This window comes from Papilio machaon, chromosome 8 (genome assembly GCF_912999745.1).
Source record: "Papilio machaon chromosome 8, ilPapMach1.1, whole genome shotgun sequence".
Lineage (NCBI taxonomy): Eukaryota > Metazoa > Arthropoda > Insecta > Lepidoptera > Papilionidae > Papilio > Papilio machaon.
The window spans coordinates 2,432,793-2,452,936 of NC_059993.1; the positions used below are offsets into that span (position 1 = coordinate 2,432,793).

At 32.9% G+C, this 20,144-nt stretch overlaps 1 protein-coding gene across 1 annotated transcript in view; it reads right to left on the minus strand.

Moving 5' to 3' along the window:
* LOC106720767 (mannosyl-oligosaccharide alpha-1,2-mannosidase IA) overlaps positions 1–19,066 on the minus strand; it is a 65,537-nt gene extending 46,471 nt beyond the window's left edge. Inside the window, exon 1 of the mRNA XM_014515545.2 lies at positions 18,375–19,066. Within this exon, the coding sequence (XP_014371031.1) occupies positions 18,375–18,989 (615 nt within the window). The 5' untranslated portion in view covers positions 18,990–19,066. The remainder of the gene's footprint in view (positions 1–18,374) is intronic.
* Positions 19,067–20,144: the final 1,078 nt, after the last annotated feature.

The window sequence follows — 20,144 nt, forward strand, 5'->3', positions numbered from 1 at the left end:
AATTCAAGATTATAAATAAATGTAATGTGGGTGTTGCCATACTCAAAAAAAAAATAAGAAAAGTATTGGTAGAAAGATTTCTGTGCGAATCTCTCGGTGGAGCATCAACTTTTACGATTGGAATGCGACGCCGCACTGTGGTCTCAAATCGGATTTGAGGGACTTAGGGTCAAAGTGTTCGTAACCAGTTTTTTCTTTATGCCAATGAGTAGAGGACATCAACCCAAATAATAGTTGTCATGTACGTTTTTTCCCTAAAGGTTATAGTTTGGACAGAAAAAAATAATCATCGTTTTTTTTGTATGAAACGCATCAAAAAATTTTAAATTGTAGCTAAGCCCTGTTTGATCCCGCCTTCAAACCTTTTTTTTCTTAATCCCTGTCTAGTCTACTATCGTTACACATAGTAAACTTGCGCAACTAGCTGCTACTCTTCGAGATTAAACGATTTAAAAATTTGCAAAATCAGGATTATTTTTAAAATATTTATTTTGTATTTACATATTTTATTTGCACCTACTTTATAAAGAACTGAATAAAAATGTATTTAAACTATGATTATAATGTCAATATCAAACATAATATCAAAAACTAGTGTCTAAACTTACTCACTATTGCTATCACCATGTTGCAATTGCAATGTATCTACATCTTGAAATTTGATTTCTGACTCTCTCGAAAAAGGTAGCAGCTCTTTGGCTCTTGGCGATAGAACCATTGCATTTTGATTTCTCATACGAGGTCTTAGCGCTGAAATCTTCGGATCAGACGACAACCTTTATTTACTTCAACCTTTTTGAATTTTGATGGCTCCGAGTGTTTCTATTTCACCTCTTATACTAGTTCTTATAGCTGCCAAATTTGATTTCTGACTCTGTCGAAAAAGGTAGCAGCTCTTTGGCTCTTGGCGATAGAACCATTGCATTTTGATTTCTCATACGAGGTCTTAGCGCTGAAATCTTCGGATCAGACGACAACCTTTATTTACTTCAACCTTTTTGAATTTTGATGGCTCCGAGTGTTTCTATTTCACCTCTTATACTAGTTCTTATAGCTGCCACTGTTGATTTTGTTTCTTTTGTTAATTAAAAAAAAAAATAGGACGACAATAGAACGTTGAAGACGGTCCGTCATTTTCCCAAACAATAGTTCCATCAGGTTTCTGCAGCCTTATTGGAACTAGACTAGCCATAAAAATACTAGTCATCAAATTCTTCATCTGACTCCTGTTTCCTGTTACTTTGACGGGAAGCTCCATCTAAGCATTGTTTGTTTCCCTAAAACTATCGAAGTGGCAATACATCAATTTTAGAGAGGCAGTGGGCGAAACTGGCTCTGAGCTGTATCCGTCATATTATTAAGCTTAAGCAAGCCAAATTACAGTGTTATCCAGACAAAGAAGACAAGACAATTACTAATGAAGGAGCATCCATTAAACTTCAAGCCCCTGCTGAACTTGACAGTATCATGACTTCTGGATGTACTTGCTTTTGACTTGGACTCTACTGCAGAATTACAGCTTATTAGTAAATGGGGCTTAGATGGAGCTTCCCGTCAAAGTAACTACAAACAGAAGTCAGATGAAGAATTTGATGACTAGTATTTTTATGGCTAGTCTAGTTCCAATAAGGCTGCAGAAATCTGATGGAAGTATTGTTTGGGAAAATGACCGACCGTCTTCAACATTCTATTGTCGTCCTATTTTTTTTTTAAATTTACAAAAGAAACAAAATCAACAGTGGCAGCTATAAGAACTAGTATAAGAGGTGAAATAGAAACACTCGGAGCCATCAAAATTCAAAAAGGTTGAAGTAAATAAAGGTTGTCGTCTGATCCGAAGATTTCAGCGCTAAGACCTCGTATGAGAAATCAAAATGCAATGGTTCTATCGCCAAGAGCCAAAGAGCTGCTACCTTTTTCGACAGAGTCAGAAATCAAATTTCAAGATGTAGATACATTGCAATTGCAACATGGTGATAGCAATAGTGAGTAAGTTTAGACACTAGTTTTTGATATTATGTTTGATATTGACATTATAATCATAGTTTAAATACATTTTTATTCAGTTCTTTATAAAGTAGGTGCAAATAAAATATGTAAATACAAAATAAATATTTTAAAAATAATCCTGATTTTGCAAATTTTTAAATCGTTTAATCTCGAAGAGTAGCAGCTAGTTGCGCAAGTTTACTATGTGTAACGATAGTAGACTAGACAGGGATTAAGAAAAAAAAGGTTTGAAGGCGGGATCAAACAGGGCTTAGCTACAATTTAACATTTTTTGATGCGTTTCATACAAAAAAAACGATGATTATTTTTTTCTGTCCAAACTACAACCTTTAGGCAAAAAATGTACATGACAACTATTATTTGGGTTGATGTCCTCTACTCATTTCCATAAAGAAAAAACTGGTAACGAACACTTTGACCCTAAGTCCCTCAAATTCGATTTGAGACCACCGTGCGCCGGTTCAGACATCAACTGACAAATTCAGATAACACGAGAAATGGGACAAAAATCGTTTGCACTTCATATTATATGATCCCAATTCTCAACTCGTCGCATCTCTTTAGAGAAAAAATAACTCGGCACTCGACTACTACGTTGGTCTTAAGTCTTGGTTAAATATTATACACTTGTAACTGTGTAAATACCACGATATTAAATATGTAAATCATAAAAAAATTATCATAGCTTTTTACTTAACATAATGATTGAAAAAAGCGCACCAATCTCAAAATTATGTTTCTAGTCAACTAAGTCTTTTTTTCACATACTCTTGAGTACTTAGTGCTAGCATCTTTACGTGTCTTCCTGAAGTACTAACGAGGTAGATAAGAGCGCTAACGCCAGACTCGAGACGATGCTAGTTCTCATTTAACGCTCGATGACTTTTATCTGTAGCGTAAGGTAGGTATAAGATAATGTGCCTCATTTCCTTCACTCTCTACGTGTAAGGAATATCAACGTAAAAGTTTTTGCGGTGGATTTTGAAACTAACTCATATAGCTGATATTTTAATGGAAAACTCATTTTCACTGTTATTATTATTATAATGCTCCTGTATTAATATAATTAAATTAAAATTAAGTCTAGATGAAAACAGTATTTGCATCGTTCAGAATCGCATTGTTCAGTTGAATAATAAGACGCTATTATTTAAGCTGTTTTTATACATCAGTATTTAATACATTTTGTGTTTAAACACCAATTTATTTATTACTAGCTTTTACCCGCGACTCCGTCCGCGCGGAATAAAAAAAAAAATAGAAAACGGGGTAAAAATTATCCTATGTCCGTTTCCTGGTTCTAAGCTACCTGCCCACCAATTTTCAGTCAAATCGATTCAGCCGTTCTTGAGTTATAAATGGTGTAACTAACACAACTTTCTTTTATATATTTAGATAATATAATAATAATAACTGTTACCTGTACACAAAAGTGAAGCAAAAGTTGTGAAGTTATTCAATTATAAACTTTTGCAAAGAAATCAAAGTTTAAATTGGGTTATCGAAATCTTTCTTGAGTGAAGCTGAATTTACAGAGGAAATACATAACAAATTTGTAGGGAAACAACTACTGCTAGTTTATAAATTAGTGTTGGTTTTCATGAGTTTTATTTCACAATTAAATTCAACTTAAGTTAATTGATGAAACTCATTTATAAGTTTTATTAATCAAGTTCATAAATAAAATTTAAAGATATTAAATATGATGTAATTCTTGTAAAGGCTGAGAGTTTACTACAAGAACAAGGTGCTTGCGACGTTCGGAGTCCTGGGGCAGGGTGTGGCGAGGGGGTGCAAGTTGCTCGTTTTGTATGCAAATGATCCACGTCCTTATGAATATGAAAATTTTCTATCAGAACGTGTCTCAGTCAGCGATCCCTTGATGTACTGTGAAAAATAGCTTCTTGTAGCCTTTCAATGCCTTCCTACTGAAGAAGGAAATTGCACGATTTAAACATTTTAAACTGAACATACTCATTATTTTCTGACATTGCTCATTATTTTATCTTATTTTATCTTAAAATACTTTTTTTAATGTTTACTTGATTAACAAAATTTGTATAGATCTTTTGAAGAGTATAAAGTACTAGCAGTTAACAAATTACGCAAGCAAGCAGGGACTGGCTGCAGTAAGGCAACGTGCCAACTGCCGCCAGGACTTGGCTATGACATAACATTTAATTAGTTTCAACCAAGGCATAGTAGTTAGAGATGGATTTATTATGCCTTATAATTCTTATACCGAAGATCATTATTTCTTCGACAACATGTGCAATAAAATTTATTGAATTAAACCTAATTTCCACCCTGTTTTGACAAAGATAATGTCAGGAAAGACGATATGTTTTATACCGAGATTTTGGTCTCAGAAACCTACGGTTAGACAGTTAAAAATAACAAACCTCTGCTTGTGAAAACTTACAAAGTAAAGAGGAATTAAAATTACCAACATTTTAAAGTTGACTGTGAAATAAAACCGAGGTATGTTTTATAAAAACTCAGATAGTAAGCAACAAAGTAGACTTAGGCCCTTTGTACACAAGGCAACGTAAATCATATCCTTGCGTCGCAAATCGCGTTGCGCGCGCTTCGTATAATCGTGGAATATACGAGGCGATACATGCGTAGCGACTACATGTTACTGCACAGATTTGCTTCGCCATCTTGAAAGATAGGATAGCAATCGACTGGCTTTGGAGATGACAGTTAGAAATGTGCTTGTGTACGAACCTCCATGACATTATGTATGGCGTAAGTAGCTTAGCGACTAAAATCGCAATCATTTCAAAAATTTACATCGTATTGTGTACGAAGGCCCTTAGCACAACATATTTCTTGCTAAATTTATTTAGCTCGATGCAATTTTTATAAATACAAGGTAAGTAAACCCTTTGTAGCATTCCGATAGTCTATTAAACAGTTCATTTCAATAATCTTAGCACAGATGTAAGACGTGGTTGAAAAACACTACATTAGTGATAAATGCTTATAAATCGTATAAACAATAAAAAATCCACTTCGAAGTTAACATGTATTCCTAGTAAGACCCAAAAGAATGGCACTTCCACTCGATGGCTTGTTATTAGAGAATTAAATTATATGATTACACTGAACAGTCAAGAAAAACAATCAAAAAACACAACAAAACTACAAAATCGTCTCCTAATGAAGGTCATAAAAATATTCGGAGTATAAAACACGGAACCTCTAATGTACAATTATACCAATTATGGTTTAATTGATAAATACGAATAGTGACATGAAACAGGACAAAGAACAAAAAGAGAGCGTTCACGTAATGATATAACTTTTGAGGACCACACAATACGTGATTAATGCGGTGAGAAAATTTCACCTGTAAAACATTTAAGCCGAAGGATCATGAAAATTAAGTAGAAAATAAAAGTGTGCGATGAAGATAATACGAGAAAGGATACACGACATGTCGCGACAGGGGGCCATGTTTAATGTAAGAAGCGCACCGAGGCATTCCTATTCAGCTTTATTCCGTTTGTTTTTTAACTAAAATATTCGGTACAATTAAAGTAACTCATCAACAATAAGAGTGATTTTTAAGTATCAAAATTAAATAAATTAATATTTTTTACACAATTCACTACGTTTCGTGATCTTAGTTTGGAGTCGTTTAGAGATTTTAAAAACGGTGAAATATCAGCAAGGGTTCGATTTTTAATTTTGGTGGATGAATGTTTGAATGTATCTCCAGAACAACTGAACGGATCTTGATGAAATTTGGAACGGTTGTAGAACATAGTCTGGAAGAACATACAGGCTACTTACAAAGTTTTTATAACACCGCGCGAACGTCGCTGGCGACAGCTAGTATAGTATAATTTCCACATCTATGATCCGATGCCTAACCCAAAGTCCAGAAACAATATACTATGACTGAACATATTTAATTTGTGTTATTGGCAGTAAGGTATGTGTCAATGAAAGAATACGCCACGCAAAAAGCTATCTCAATAATTCAGTACAGAGCCAACGATAATTATAGTGGCACATCTGGACCCAGTTAATATCACGGTCCAGATGTTGCGATGTCGTAAACAAGGACAATTCTATTTGCAATACAAAATTATACTCGTATAATCTCTTTTCTTGTAACGTCAGCCTGATTATGTTAGTACCAATTTCCATAGTTGCTAACCGAACGACTCTGTTCGCGCATGGTTGTAGTAGTCGTGGTCATTGCAGTGAAAATAAGAAACGTTATTCTATAAAAATAGTGGTTGTCTTTTAAGTCTAGCTGCTAAATGGAAATAAGCACTTATCGTAAGCCTGACAAAAATTTACTGAACTTATCGAATATTCCGTACGTCATCATCATCAGCCCACTATACGTCCCCACTGAGTTACTCGGAGATTACCCTAAGTCAGTGATGAATAGGCCATTGCCAAACACGATGGTACAGTGCGGGTTAGTCCAATTCACACATATCAACGTTTTTCTGCAACGTAAGAACGTATAAGTGTACATATATAAATCGAAAATAGAAAAACACTTTGATAAATGGCATTGGTAAATATTAAAAGATGAAATAAGTAACACAAGAGAAGTATACTGCATACTTTGTCTTAATAAGTCAATGGCAATGTTGTTAATTAAGGGCATGTGAGGTAGAACAATGGCGTTTGTTAATGTTTGATGAAGCAATTGCCAAATACGAATGTACCGTTCTATTTAACTCGTCTTAATTACCTGTAACAATACACGATTGAATTAAAAGTAAAGGAAAATTAGAAAAAAGTAAACTAAAAAAAAATACCAAATGTTTATTTATTGTTAAAACAATTAACTATTATAAATATTAATAAATGTTGCTAATAAGCATTATTTTTCATCTATTTATTTAATAATCACTTTTACCCATAGGGTAAAAGCTACAAAAGTATATACTCTAACTGCTAGTGCGTTACCATATCATAATATTATGTGTTTTTGCAACATTATATGGAACATTTTGCATTAAGATAAGGTTTATTGTACGCTACCTAAGATTTGTTATATTAAAGATTATTAAGTGTTAAAAAGGGTAATATTTTACTTATCTTGATATTATATGTAGTACTTTTATTGGTGTTGATAAAAAGTCATTAATAAAGTCTATCATATTTATAACAATGTACGATTTGTACATACTACTGCGACCTTATCTCCTAACATTAGTCGTGTACTCCTATTATATAAATTAAGTTTGTTGTAATAGGGACATTAAAAAAAAACAAGTTATTAATAAGTACCAACGAGAAAAAATAACACAAATATGAAATGTACTAACACAGATTTATCAAATAATATTTTGCATACAGAGACGCATATTACTTAGAGTTTGAATTTCCTTCCTATACATTATGTAGATAAATCAAAATTACATTTTTTGATACGACAAATCCATTTAACATTAATTCCGCACCATAAAATTAAAAATAAAAGTGTCAGCTTTGATTATCGAGTCATCTTTAAGCATCTTTTATAGCTCACGCTTTACTGATTTCATTTTACTTGCTATAATGCATCAAGTTTGTCGTATGGTAATTTGCGAATGTATTTTTATGTCTCTAAATGAACGGAAGGTTCTCGCACAATGATTCAGACATTTTTATTTCGCTGGCATTTCGTCGCGCTCTTAACTCTGACTGCACGCGCTAACTTTTTGTCACTATCATTGTCTTGTCAGTACTCCATTGTAATAATTATGATGAAATAATTACTCGTCCTCATTCGACTTGATATTTTGATTAAAATAATTATCAACTTAATAATTCATTTGGTCCGCATTACATTGCGCTTTTTACGCCAATAAAATTTCTATGTAAAAAACACTATAATATATAGACAGGAATAATAATTAAACTAATTTTTTTTTCGGTGATACACTAAGGGACTCTAAGTTACAGCAACAAAAAAATTGTGTCCAACTAGATACAGTACCGCTAACAAGACACGTGTATTGATTTTACCTTCTCTTTTGTCTTTTGATTTACAACGTGAGGTGATCGTTAGCGTGATGTATGTGTCACAGATAGCGGACAGTACCGCTCCTGAAATGCGACGCCACTACCCAATTTATGATGTACAATGTCGCAAGGAAATTTACGCAGCGCAGTAGATAAGCAGTTTTTGTTTACCGAATCATTCCCAAAAATATAACAAGAGTCAACTGTCGCTAATTTCTTTGTACATAAAATAACCATACAAATTGATGCAGATTTTTGTCGCGTGTTATTTTTGAAAGTTGTAATTTTTCATTTTGTCCAAAATAAATCATACCCAACATTCCCGTGGGGCATTAATCATGTATTGTAGTGAGACAGGGCATTCATGAATGGACCAGGAGGACATTTAAGGACAAGCTCATATTTTTACCGCACTAAGTGCTACTCGAATTTGATATAGAATTATGTTTTACACAAAAAAAAATTACTTTCTGTCTGTGTTAGATACTTTGTTAGCCCATAAGTCTATAGGTTTATTTTTTTGTTTTTATTTGCGTTTAGTTTTAAATATTTCAGTTCTTACGGTGAAGGAAAACATCGTGATGCAACCTGCACATATCTGAGAAGAAATTCAATGATATGTGTGAAGTCAACCAACCCGCACTTGGCCAGCGTGGTTGACTATGGCCTAGTCACCCCTAACTTGGGGTAGGCTCCGAGCCCCTCGGTGGGGACGTATAGTGAGCTGATGATGATGATTTCAGTTTAGTTTTATTTGCTAAAATCGTTTGATTTTTCATAAGAGTATTGTATCAAAAACTAAATAAACTACATATATATTACAGAATACTGTTTATTTTTCGTTACTTGCAAATAGATGTTCCGGTGCCTTCCATTCTCCGATACCAAAAAAGGGGGGTAAGAGGGGTGGTAATTGGTTATAGCAAAGCACCGAGTTATTTACTCCATTTGTAAAATAGTCGAAGGTATTAAGTAACGGGGCTTCATTTCTAAATGGAGTACGTCGAAGCGGACTGCTCCTTTATTTGCACAAACGTAAATTTATTTCAATTATTGATTGCTAAAAAATTTGAATAGACTTTGGTATAAAAAAAAATAATCTTTATATCAAAATAATTTGTTAGTGATGTTTTTCTCCTTAAACTATTAACGATTAACATAAGCTTTTTAATTTTCAGGTAATAAAACTTTTAAATCAATAGACGCAGCCCCTAGATTATAATTGGATTAGTGACGTCATATCGTATTACATCCTAGCATTATAGAAAAGTTATTTTCATCCATAAGCAACGAGATTTATACCTGCACATATATTATGTAATTTTATAGTTAAAAAGAAGTATAATAATAAAAAAAACAAAGTGAGAGAAAAAATATTATTATATTTTAAACGACAAACAACATTTCCTTTATTCGGTAAATGGTTTTAATTTACCGAAGACCATATGAACAAATAGGAAAACGAACAAGGACAACAAAAACTGATGTCTTTTTGTCCTTGTTCAAACATGTGCAAACATAAATTGTTTCCCTTTTAAAATATAAAAGTAATTAAAAAGTTACAAGTGGTAAATTAAACATTGCATATCTTTAGATAACAAAGACCTTCAGTCGCGCATTAAGAGTAATAAAATTGGCGCACACAGGATGCCGCCACCGAGCACTAATTGCCCACTTCAATATGACGGACCAATGCTAAATTCCAAAACATTCATTTGGCCACTGCAATAACATTAAGATGCAATTTACACTTAGCAGGTTTTGTATAGTCACGTATCCTATTTCCACTAACGCGTACGCCACTACTATAAAAAAGGACGACTGCGCGCGGCAGAATTCTCGGACCTAAGTGGATATAAGCGCTTACTTGGATTGATGTGCTTTACTACTTACTAATAGTCGAGTAGTTCATACTTTTATAATCTACAGGAGTAGTCGTATGTCACTTAGTTTTCTTTATCCTATGTAGTGCATTCCTAATAGTAAATCTTGTCTACAACACGTAGGCTAACAATGCATGCAAATATTCAAAGAAATGAGACTCTACAGGTCACGAGTGCGGCATATAATTTAACGGTGAATGACTATGACAGCATATGAAATAACTCTTCGAGGTTATACGTATTTTATGCTACAACATATTATATATTTAACTGCAAACAATTGCTTAGAATAAAGTTTCTAAGAATAAAATAATAAAAATTAAGTAATAAAAACGAAATACGACTTGCATAAATCATTCTAAAATATTGTGAAGCTTTTGCTTTTTAGATTAGCTTTAGCTTTTCGTTTTCACAACACAAAACCATAATAATAAAAAAAACAACATCAGTGTTGTAAAAACTAGACGAAGTCGCGTACGACAACTAGTTAAATATAAAACTATCCCTATCACCTGAAATAAAGTTTAATTTGTGGTTTTGTTTAGCATAAATATTTCATAGCGACTTTAATAGATATTTGATTAAAGTATGAAGGAAAACCTTTCTTCTTATCTCTTAATACACTACTGTTGTACAATTAAGTTGGTTACAAGCTGATTAAAGACTGCGATAACTAATTTAACATAATTAACAAGATAGCCTTTCAAATTCTCACTCCTTTTAAAAGTTATTACAAGGTATAATGAATTTGGGCAAATTTTTACTCGACTAAGGAGGATAATTTCACCCGTAGAAGTTTTTATGAATGTGGGTTTCTATGTATGTCTATATCCATCCATCCATGTATGTATCCATTGTGACTGCTTGTAGAATAAACGATTGGTCCGATTTTGTCGAATAAGATGTCATTTGATTTTCTTATTTTGTATGTAATTTTAAATAAATAAATGTGTAAAAAACAATTTCTTTACTAGTATACAATTAATTTAATTACTACCTATAGCAGCTTACAGGCTTAAAAGAACAAGCAAAGGAAAACCTTCTCTACTCTAGCTAATGAATGACGTCGCACACAATAGTAAAGGTCTATACTCTATACAAAGAGCAGGAAATTAGTTTTAGCGAGTTTGCAACGACTAATGTTGTCTTAGCTAGAATAACTAAAAACACAGCTAAAAAGTATTTCACAGTGATAAATAAAAGTAACTCGTAATTAATTGAAATTAGTGGCTGAAATAAAAGTAAAATTTTATATTATTTTCGTGTATAAGAAGACAGTTTCACGGGTTATTTTTTAACTAATACAAGTTCAAGAGGGATACTAAAAAGAGTCTAAACGATTAAAAAGTAAGTCTATTCTATTTTCTTTACTTAAGTAAACACCTACATGTACAATCTTAATATATATAAAAGAAAGTCGTGTTAGTTACACTATTTATTAGTCAAGAACGGCTGAATCGATTTGACTGAAAATTGGTGGGCAGGTAGCTTAGAACCAGGAAACGGACATAGGATAATTTTTACCCCGTTTTCTATTTCTTATTCCGCGCGGACGGAGTCGCGGGTAAAAGCTATATAAAATAAAATCGAATCAAAATCAATGTAGTGCGGCGCAAAAGAAGGCGTAATGGAAAGTGATGAATGAAGCGGCATCGAACCGACTCGAGTTACTTTCCCTTCCGTTAAAACACTACCGAGGATGCGGTTATCCATCAACTAAATATACCTACCACATATAAACAAAGTTAATCTTAGAAATGCTTTACTAAAATTACTTCAAATAAAATTTCAATTCTTTAACTTTAGTTTCTGCCGCAAAAAGGAAAACTAAATATAATTTTCTCTGCTTTTAATAAAATAGAAGGATGTCACGATGATGGATGTATTTGTACGAATGTTTCGTTAATGGAAGCCTACGTTAAAAGGTCAGTTACTTAGACTCCGCAAGGAATAGTAATGATTATCTCTCTTTTATTAATCTAAAACATTTTATTACGCTGAATTCTTAAATACACATTAATAAATTATATAAAGAGAAATAAAGAGGATTTATACATATCCTATTTACAAAGCTAGACATAATCTTGATGTATTTATGTATACAAGACGGATAAATAAAAAAATACATATAAATCAGAAAATTACAAACTAAAAAAAAAGTTAAAATCATTGGAATGACACAGAATTACAAAATAATAACATTGAAATCGTTTTAACTATTAAGAACCGTAATTTTATATCGCGATGGAAACCGGTTCTCATCGTGAACAGCACAAATATATTACGCACCGACAACACACAAAGCAAACGTATGTATTTAAGAGTATGTTTTCACTATCTTTACACATGTATAAAAACATATAGTTGTCTCTGTTTTTTAAAAGAGAATTAGCGGGATGACAATATTTAGCAAAAGTGTTTAAACCGTGATGAATCTATATCTTTATGGAAAAATTATAGTTTAACCTTTTAACCTTATTAACCAGAAACAAAATGTTGAATTACCAACATCAACATCGCAAAGAGACGTCGTAAAAGCCTAATAACAAGAAATTTATTACGTCTATCAAAGTACCATACCTGGGTACACGCACAGGGTTGCCAGATACAGATAATCAATTAAACTTAACCTTAAACGTTTTTTTACGCTGGCAATAGACACTTTGATGATTATCCTTTTGGTGCGCCGGAACTAAACGTTTACGCACGATTGGTCAACAGAAACCGGTCCACAACTACCATATCTTCTTCAATAAGAAGATAATTTCCAATTTTATTTTATTACTTTTAAAAACAAGTTCATCTGCGTCTAAAAACAAAAGAAAACACTGAAAATCATAATTACCCAAAACATCATTAGCATCTTAAATCTTGTTAGAATTAATCGTTCGTTTTTACACGTATTACTAATTACTTCGTATTTAATTTGAGTTCAGTAAAATCGGTCAATTGCAAGTAAAAATAAAAGAGACAGTCAATGGAATGTAAATACGTTCTAGAAACCCAGCAGCCCTGTTCGTGCGCGAACTTTATGGCGGTAGTTTGGTCGTTTTTTGCCGAAAGTGTGTCGACTTGGAGGCGACCGAAGCGAGTGCCGTTAGCCGGGCCCGGGGCGGAGTAGGTGTCCGATAAATGCTCTTACGGCACTTTACCAATATTATAAATACGTCACAAGATACATAGAGTAACAAAAAATAGAAACAATAAAGAAATTCATGTTTCAAATAAAGTTCCGTACGATTTATAAGTAAATCAAGTATTGTACTTAATTTTGTTAAGTACGTATTAAATCTTGTAATGTTAAATTTTGCGTCCGTACATCGACAAATATTGTACAGTGACTAAGTATTTGTACAGCGTCAGGGTAATTATAGAATATAAGATATCCTGCAGCAACAAACAAGCGCACAAAAATAAAAGAGATCAATTTAAATACAACGCACGCGTCGGATAAAACTTGCCAAATTCTATTATTTTTTTTAATTTCAAAGGATACTTAATTAGATAAAGATTTTAAACTGTAAAACAATCGTGCGTACTAATTAACATAGTCGAACAACCAATTAACACTTAATTATGTTCGACTTAATTAATATTACACTAATATTAAAAATGCGAATGTTTGGATTCAATGGATCTCGCTGAAATTTGACACAGATATAGACCACAGTCTGAAAGAACACATAGGCTACTAATTATGTTTTTTAATTTCCGCACGGACGGAGTCGCGGGCAACAGCTAGTATTAGATATCGGCGGAAATATTCAAATTTTAGACTAGACGATAAGAACAAATGCTAATATTGTCTGTTATTTTATCTATAGTTTTTTACATGTTGAAGTGGGTAAAACCACGCGAAAAACTTCCCAACATCCTCTAGTTCTTTATCTACAAACGCATAAAAAATAATTATTAAAATTGACAATAACAAGCATTCATATCATATTTATTTACCCAAAAAGGTTAGATAACGTATGATAGGTTATTCATACATTATTATTTGTAATTACCAGGGCAACATACTTATGTATATAGTATCTCGTTTGCATTTCGTTGCACAATCATATGCCGCTCAGTTCACTAAACGGTATAACAATTAAAATACTGCGAGTAACGCGACCTCGTTACAAAAATAAATATATTTATAATCTATTCCAAGTAAAAAAAAAAATCCTTCTAATTGTTTACGACTTTGTAATGCGGTAACAGAAGAGGTCTCATCTCGTTTCTTAATATTAATTATACTTTATTGTTTTTCACTTTATAACATCAATATGTTTGTTATGAACAATACCAGATAAGGGGGCGTCCATAAATTACGTGAGGTGTTTAAGGGGGGGAGGGGGTCGAGTCAAATCTCATCTAATCTTACGTTGGAGGGAGGGGGGGTCTCGGTAAATATCACGCATATTTTTTTCTGATTGAAACAAAAAAAATTATACTATTTTGGTCCATTTAATCCAGATTGTACATGCATAAGATTTAATCTTAAGCGTAATCGTAATACGATAAAGATCATTCACTAATTCGTTCAATAGAAAATAATTTCATTCATACTTCGACGTTATACATTTACTTACTGTCAAACCACCATATTTGTTCCACCACCAATTCCGGACTTTAAAGAGCATGACGGAAAGTCATTTGCTCCATTTCTAATACGCCACTGCCTACCGATCCAACCGCTGAATGCCTTCATCAGCACGCCTTATGATCTCTATTGCCCAAGTGTACGTGATGATTTAGAGAAAAGATGCTGCAGTACATGCGGTATTTACTTTGCATCTAGCACAAGAGCTGCAGAGCACAGGCGATCAGCCCACATTGTACCAGCTAAGCAAGCGCGTATGTTCCGAAAAGTGCGACCCTCACGGATTGTCACAAGATGAGCTAATGAATTACTTTGTGCAAGTGCCAATGGCTTAGAGTGGCTAGATCAGAACGAAGTTGAAGGATCAGATGATTTTACTGAAAATCATATGGACATGTTAGTCCCAATAGTCTCTCTTGAGACCGTGCATGATTCTCCATGGACTGAATTAGAGTAGATACTCTTTTTTAATCTAAGTAGTTACGATTTAAGTATTCTATTGTTAAATTTTTATTACACTTATAATTAAACTCTCAGCAACATTGATTACTAGTCATAACTAGTCGTAAATAAAAGCACGAAGCAAATTTGTTTTTTTCTTTTTACAATGACAATCCAACGCGTTTACGTAAGAAACTCACATTTTGAAAAATCTCACGTGAGATTGGGAGATGGGGGAGGGGGTTGAATAAAATCTCACGACATCTCACCAGGGGGGGAGGGAGAGGCAGAAAATTAAAAAAAACACCTCACGTAATTTATGGACGCCCCCTAATACGAAGTAAAATATGTTAAGGTTACAATAACACATGTACAAATATTTGATAAAAAGACAATTAAAAATTATTTTATTACAGTCCGAAGCACCTTTCATATGCTTTAGATATAAACACTTAAGTAACTCTCAAATAAACTTAATCACGCATTGGTGTAAATATTTCGGTTAACGATTTCTTTTTTAATAACAGAACATATTTTATAAATTTTAACGTGAGTTTCCACTGTAGTATAAAACATATTGCTATCTTTTTTTTCTAGAAAATAATGAGTGAAAAAAACAATATTTATATGAGTATGTTACGGTATGGATTAAAAAGTATTGTGAAACAAAAAAGGTGTTAGTTATTTGCCAACTCGTTGAACAAAAACACAAAGACAAAACTGCAGTACCCAGTGAATAAATGTCGCATGAGAGATATGAACTTTTCATCATCAGGAATAATCTGTATTTAACTTAAATTTAGGTTTAAAATAACATACAAAACAGATTAACAAATTTCAGTGATTTATATTGACTATAACTGCCAAGCTGCTTTTAAAGGATGTGGAAGCCTTAAACATTTTTAATACTTTTAATTCAGACACATTGGTATCTACAAGTTGTTTCAAACACGTTTACAGAATTCATTTAAGTACTCGCATGTCGAACGCTATCGAGCTATCGCAATAAAATGCGTCTGGTCTGGTTACTTGTCCTATAGATTAACTTGTTTTAGTATTTAAGTATGCTGACGTCATTGTTGAAACAAACAAAACATAAAAACATACCTTAATATCTCACTTATATTATAAATGCGAATGTTTAGATAGATGGATGTTTTTAAGAAGGTATATCACCAGATCGTCTTAACGGATCTAGACAAAACTTAATATAGATATAGAACATAGTCTGAAAAATACATAGGCTCCGTATTAAGTTTTTTTTTAATTCCGCAAGGACGAATTCGCGGTCAAAAACTAGTTAAAAAGGAAAACAAATTATCAATATTGTATCAATTGTACCCGATGTGAGCGCATTTTTATGCTACGTTACTTCATGTGGTATGTACCACAATTATTAAGGTGTAATTAGAAAGAAGGATATTTCTATTGCTAGGTGATTATCTTAATTATGTCGCCACATAACTTACTTGAGACTACGACCACTTGTTCATATAATATGTATTTAAAAAAATTACACATACGCATGATAAATTCATGTAAGTTACGTAAATATAACTTGCATTATGAAGAGGAAAGATTTTTTTAAATTACACATTAGCCATTTTAAAAATAGCATAAGTTATATTTCTACTGTTATGCAATATAAAAATTCTCTTAAATTACGCCTTTAAAAACCTTTGATACAATCTAAATAAAATTTGAGTCTAGTCTGTAGATATAGGAAAGGTATTTCAGACTAATTAACGTTCAAGTGTAAGTGTTTGGTAAGGAGTGGTGTATGACAGGCGCATGTCTGAAGCACCTTGCGTTGCCGTGCGCCGGCGCCGCGCGGTCATCGACCACCGACGAAACAGTGTCACTATAAGACAACCTATTAAATCAAAACCTTACTAACATACTACATAATAAATATCTATATATTTTATAGACTTTTCAGCTTTTATTTAGTAATTATCAGACTTTTATGACAATTTTGCAAATGGAAGAGCAGATTGCGACTAAAATTTAACCTTTGCTAATATTATAAAAACAAAAGATTTGTTTGGTGATAAAAGGCTATTCTTATTTCTAGATTTTTTTTATTCCACACAGATGAAATTATTGGCAACTGGCTATAGATTTTATGAAATTAATGGACCATAAAATATAAATATCTGTGGTGATAGATCAGACAATATAATTGCTAAAAAATGCTCTTTCATTTAGTCATTACATTTCCGTAATTTTTTTTTCATATATCAAGTGTTTCATATTTTAATAGATGCCTTCAAGATTACTAAATAATTTAATTGCTTTTCCTGTAAAGTAATGAAACTGCATTTCTCATATTCTGGCCACAGCTATTTAATGATACTTGATACCTTTATTTCCAATTGTTACTCTCTGACGTCTACTGTCAAGGGGTTATGCAAGTATTGCCATAGGAATCAGTCTGTGGCATTTTCATTACATCAATAATTCACACAAGCAATTTAAGAAAGTCTTTTAATATGGGTCAATAACTTTTAATTAAATTTTTTTTTATCTAATTATCACACCGATTATCTTATCAACATAAATAAAGATGAAGTTTGAACAAGTTATTATCATAAACTACTAATAGGATTATAAGAAATGTATTAGACATCAATTTTTTTAGGGAATAATCTTCACCAAAAAATTAATTATATGGCATATAAAACCTAGTGCCACAGTATATACATACTTAAATATACTGTACATATGTACTTAGCTAAAAGGAACATGTAAATTGCTTGGTCAAAGAAACATGATGAGAAATTAGTGCATAAGCCAAAGAACCTATCATAAAAGCTATTTAATGACATGTGAACTGTTAACATATGATGCAGTTGCATAGAGCAGTCATGCTCTGTAGAGCTGAACAATATTAGTACACCACAGCACACAACATAATAAGTCTTACTGGAAATAAACATCTAAATGTCCTTGCGTTCTACATACAAAACTTATTATATGGATAAATTTTTCATGTAATATACTATTTTATATATTTTATACCATTATTATATATCCCCATAAATTAGAGTGAGATTGTTCCCATGAGTTATAATTGTGAATACAACTATACAAAACCTGTAAGACAATATGCTAGTTGTATCTTTACTAATTAGTCTGTTATATGTACTATTATTTGTATTGTGTATTATTATTATTGATTGCAAATGAATTTTAAAATCTTTGATATTCAGAAAATTATGATGGCTATTCCGAGAATATGGACATGATATCTGTGCCATATGACACTTTACTCATAGCTAAAACCATGCCAATCACAATGTGCAAATGCTACTTGTGTGCCACAGAGAGGATTAAAAACATTGAAGTAGTTGATCGCAAAGTGAGTAGCCAATACTTGTACCATGACATGTTCCATTATGATACATGAACTAAAAAGTATGATTATTACATTTCTATCATATTTCAATTATACATCAAAAGCTTACCTCTCTCACAGTGTCCACTTTTTTCTTCAGCTCAGGATCTGCATTCGGTTTCAGGGGAACAGGAACATACTTATTTTCTGCACCTTCCAGTTCCTTAAGACCTTCAGGGGATGCGTTTTTATTGGCAGCATTTTTATCTACAGCAGGCTCTTCTATAGCATCCACTGGGGCTTTGCTGGGACCTCGAGAGGACGATGCTGACGGTGCTACATCAAATTGTGGCCTTTCCAACACTTTCATACCCATGTCCTCTTCAATTTTAGCACGAAGACGATTTCTGTCTTCAATTATATGAGGATCATCACCTTCTTCGCCGTGACGAACTATTCCCACGGCAGCAAACTCTCCCACTTCGTTATGCATAACAGGCGGCGGCATAAGTAGCTCAGGACCGGCTTTCTGAATACGTTTGTACACATTATACACACTGTCGTTGACACTACTCGAGTTTTTAAACTCTGGCAAATAGAAAAGTGCGCCTAACCATACAATTGCGAATGTCAAAAGTACAGAAACGATTAAATATTTCTCTCGAAGTCGAAAAGACCGTCGAGAAATGGACGGCACGGGGACTCCATTTACAAAACGTTGGTATGTGGGTAAAATTCCGGTCATGTTTATGTAAACACGGTAACTACAAGTTCTAAATAATAAATTTAATGTCAATTTCCCCTCACAGACCGTCACTCGCGATCGCCATTAAAGAACTGCCAACTTCGTGTTTTTGTCATTTCTTACTTTGGTATTGCAAGCTGCAAATATACATTTTCCGTCATTTCCTACCAAAACCAGTAATTTTTTTGAAGTGGCATAATTTAGACAATATCAATAAATAAAGAAATTGTTTGTTTATATCTAGTAAAACAGTAAACGATACCGAATAAATGGAATAATATATTCTCTTGAGTATGTCATACGTAAGATATTAAGTTGCAGACCTAAAAAAATTTACTATAGCAGTAGCAGCACATTCTAAAAGTTATTTAAGTCTTTAGAAATTGTCATGCATGTGCGTTTTGTTTGTGCGTTTTTGCTTTTCGCTCTAAATTTTTGTGATTTTTTAAACATTTTAGATATCGACAAGCGCGCCAAACAAAGTCAATCCCATATAGAACAAGTAGAACAAGGATCTTTTGGTAGTCTGAAAATATATGATTACCTCATGTATTTTGACATTGTCAGATGTCATTTTGACAGCATCATTTTGACTAATGAGCAAGTCTATGACACGGTAATAATAATACCGTGAGTGAGAGAGATACAGTTATACCCAATTCCTGTGACGTGACAAAGACAGGGATAACTATCTTCTGTCCCTTTCTGCGTACCAGGCTTTGGAGTTTGTTTGGAACAAAGGTTGTCCCCTACAAACAACCTAGGTTGTCCCTAACAAAGTTTGACATTCGTGCTATTTTTCGAAAATTGTGAGTACTTAGTGGCTGTAATTGTGCAAAAATATTTTGATATTACAGTTTTAGTGAGATCAAGTGTATAAAACATGGTATACTGCTTTATTGTTGGTTGTAAAAGCCGTAGTCAGCGAAAAGAGAAAAACATAACCTTTCAATCGTAAGTACTGAAACTACGCACTTATTCACATGTATTCATACAAAATAAGGAAGAAAATACAAACTAGTTGTTTTTTACAGTCTTTGTAATAACTAATATGTTAAAATACGGGTAAAATTAGCTAAAATAAAATAGTATTTTTCGAACATTATGCGCCCAAACGCAGATGTCATTTGTGTCAAATAATATACTGTAGATCTG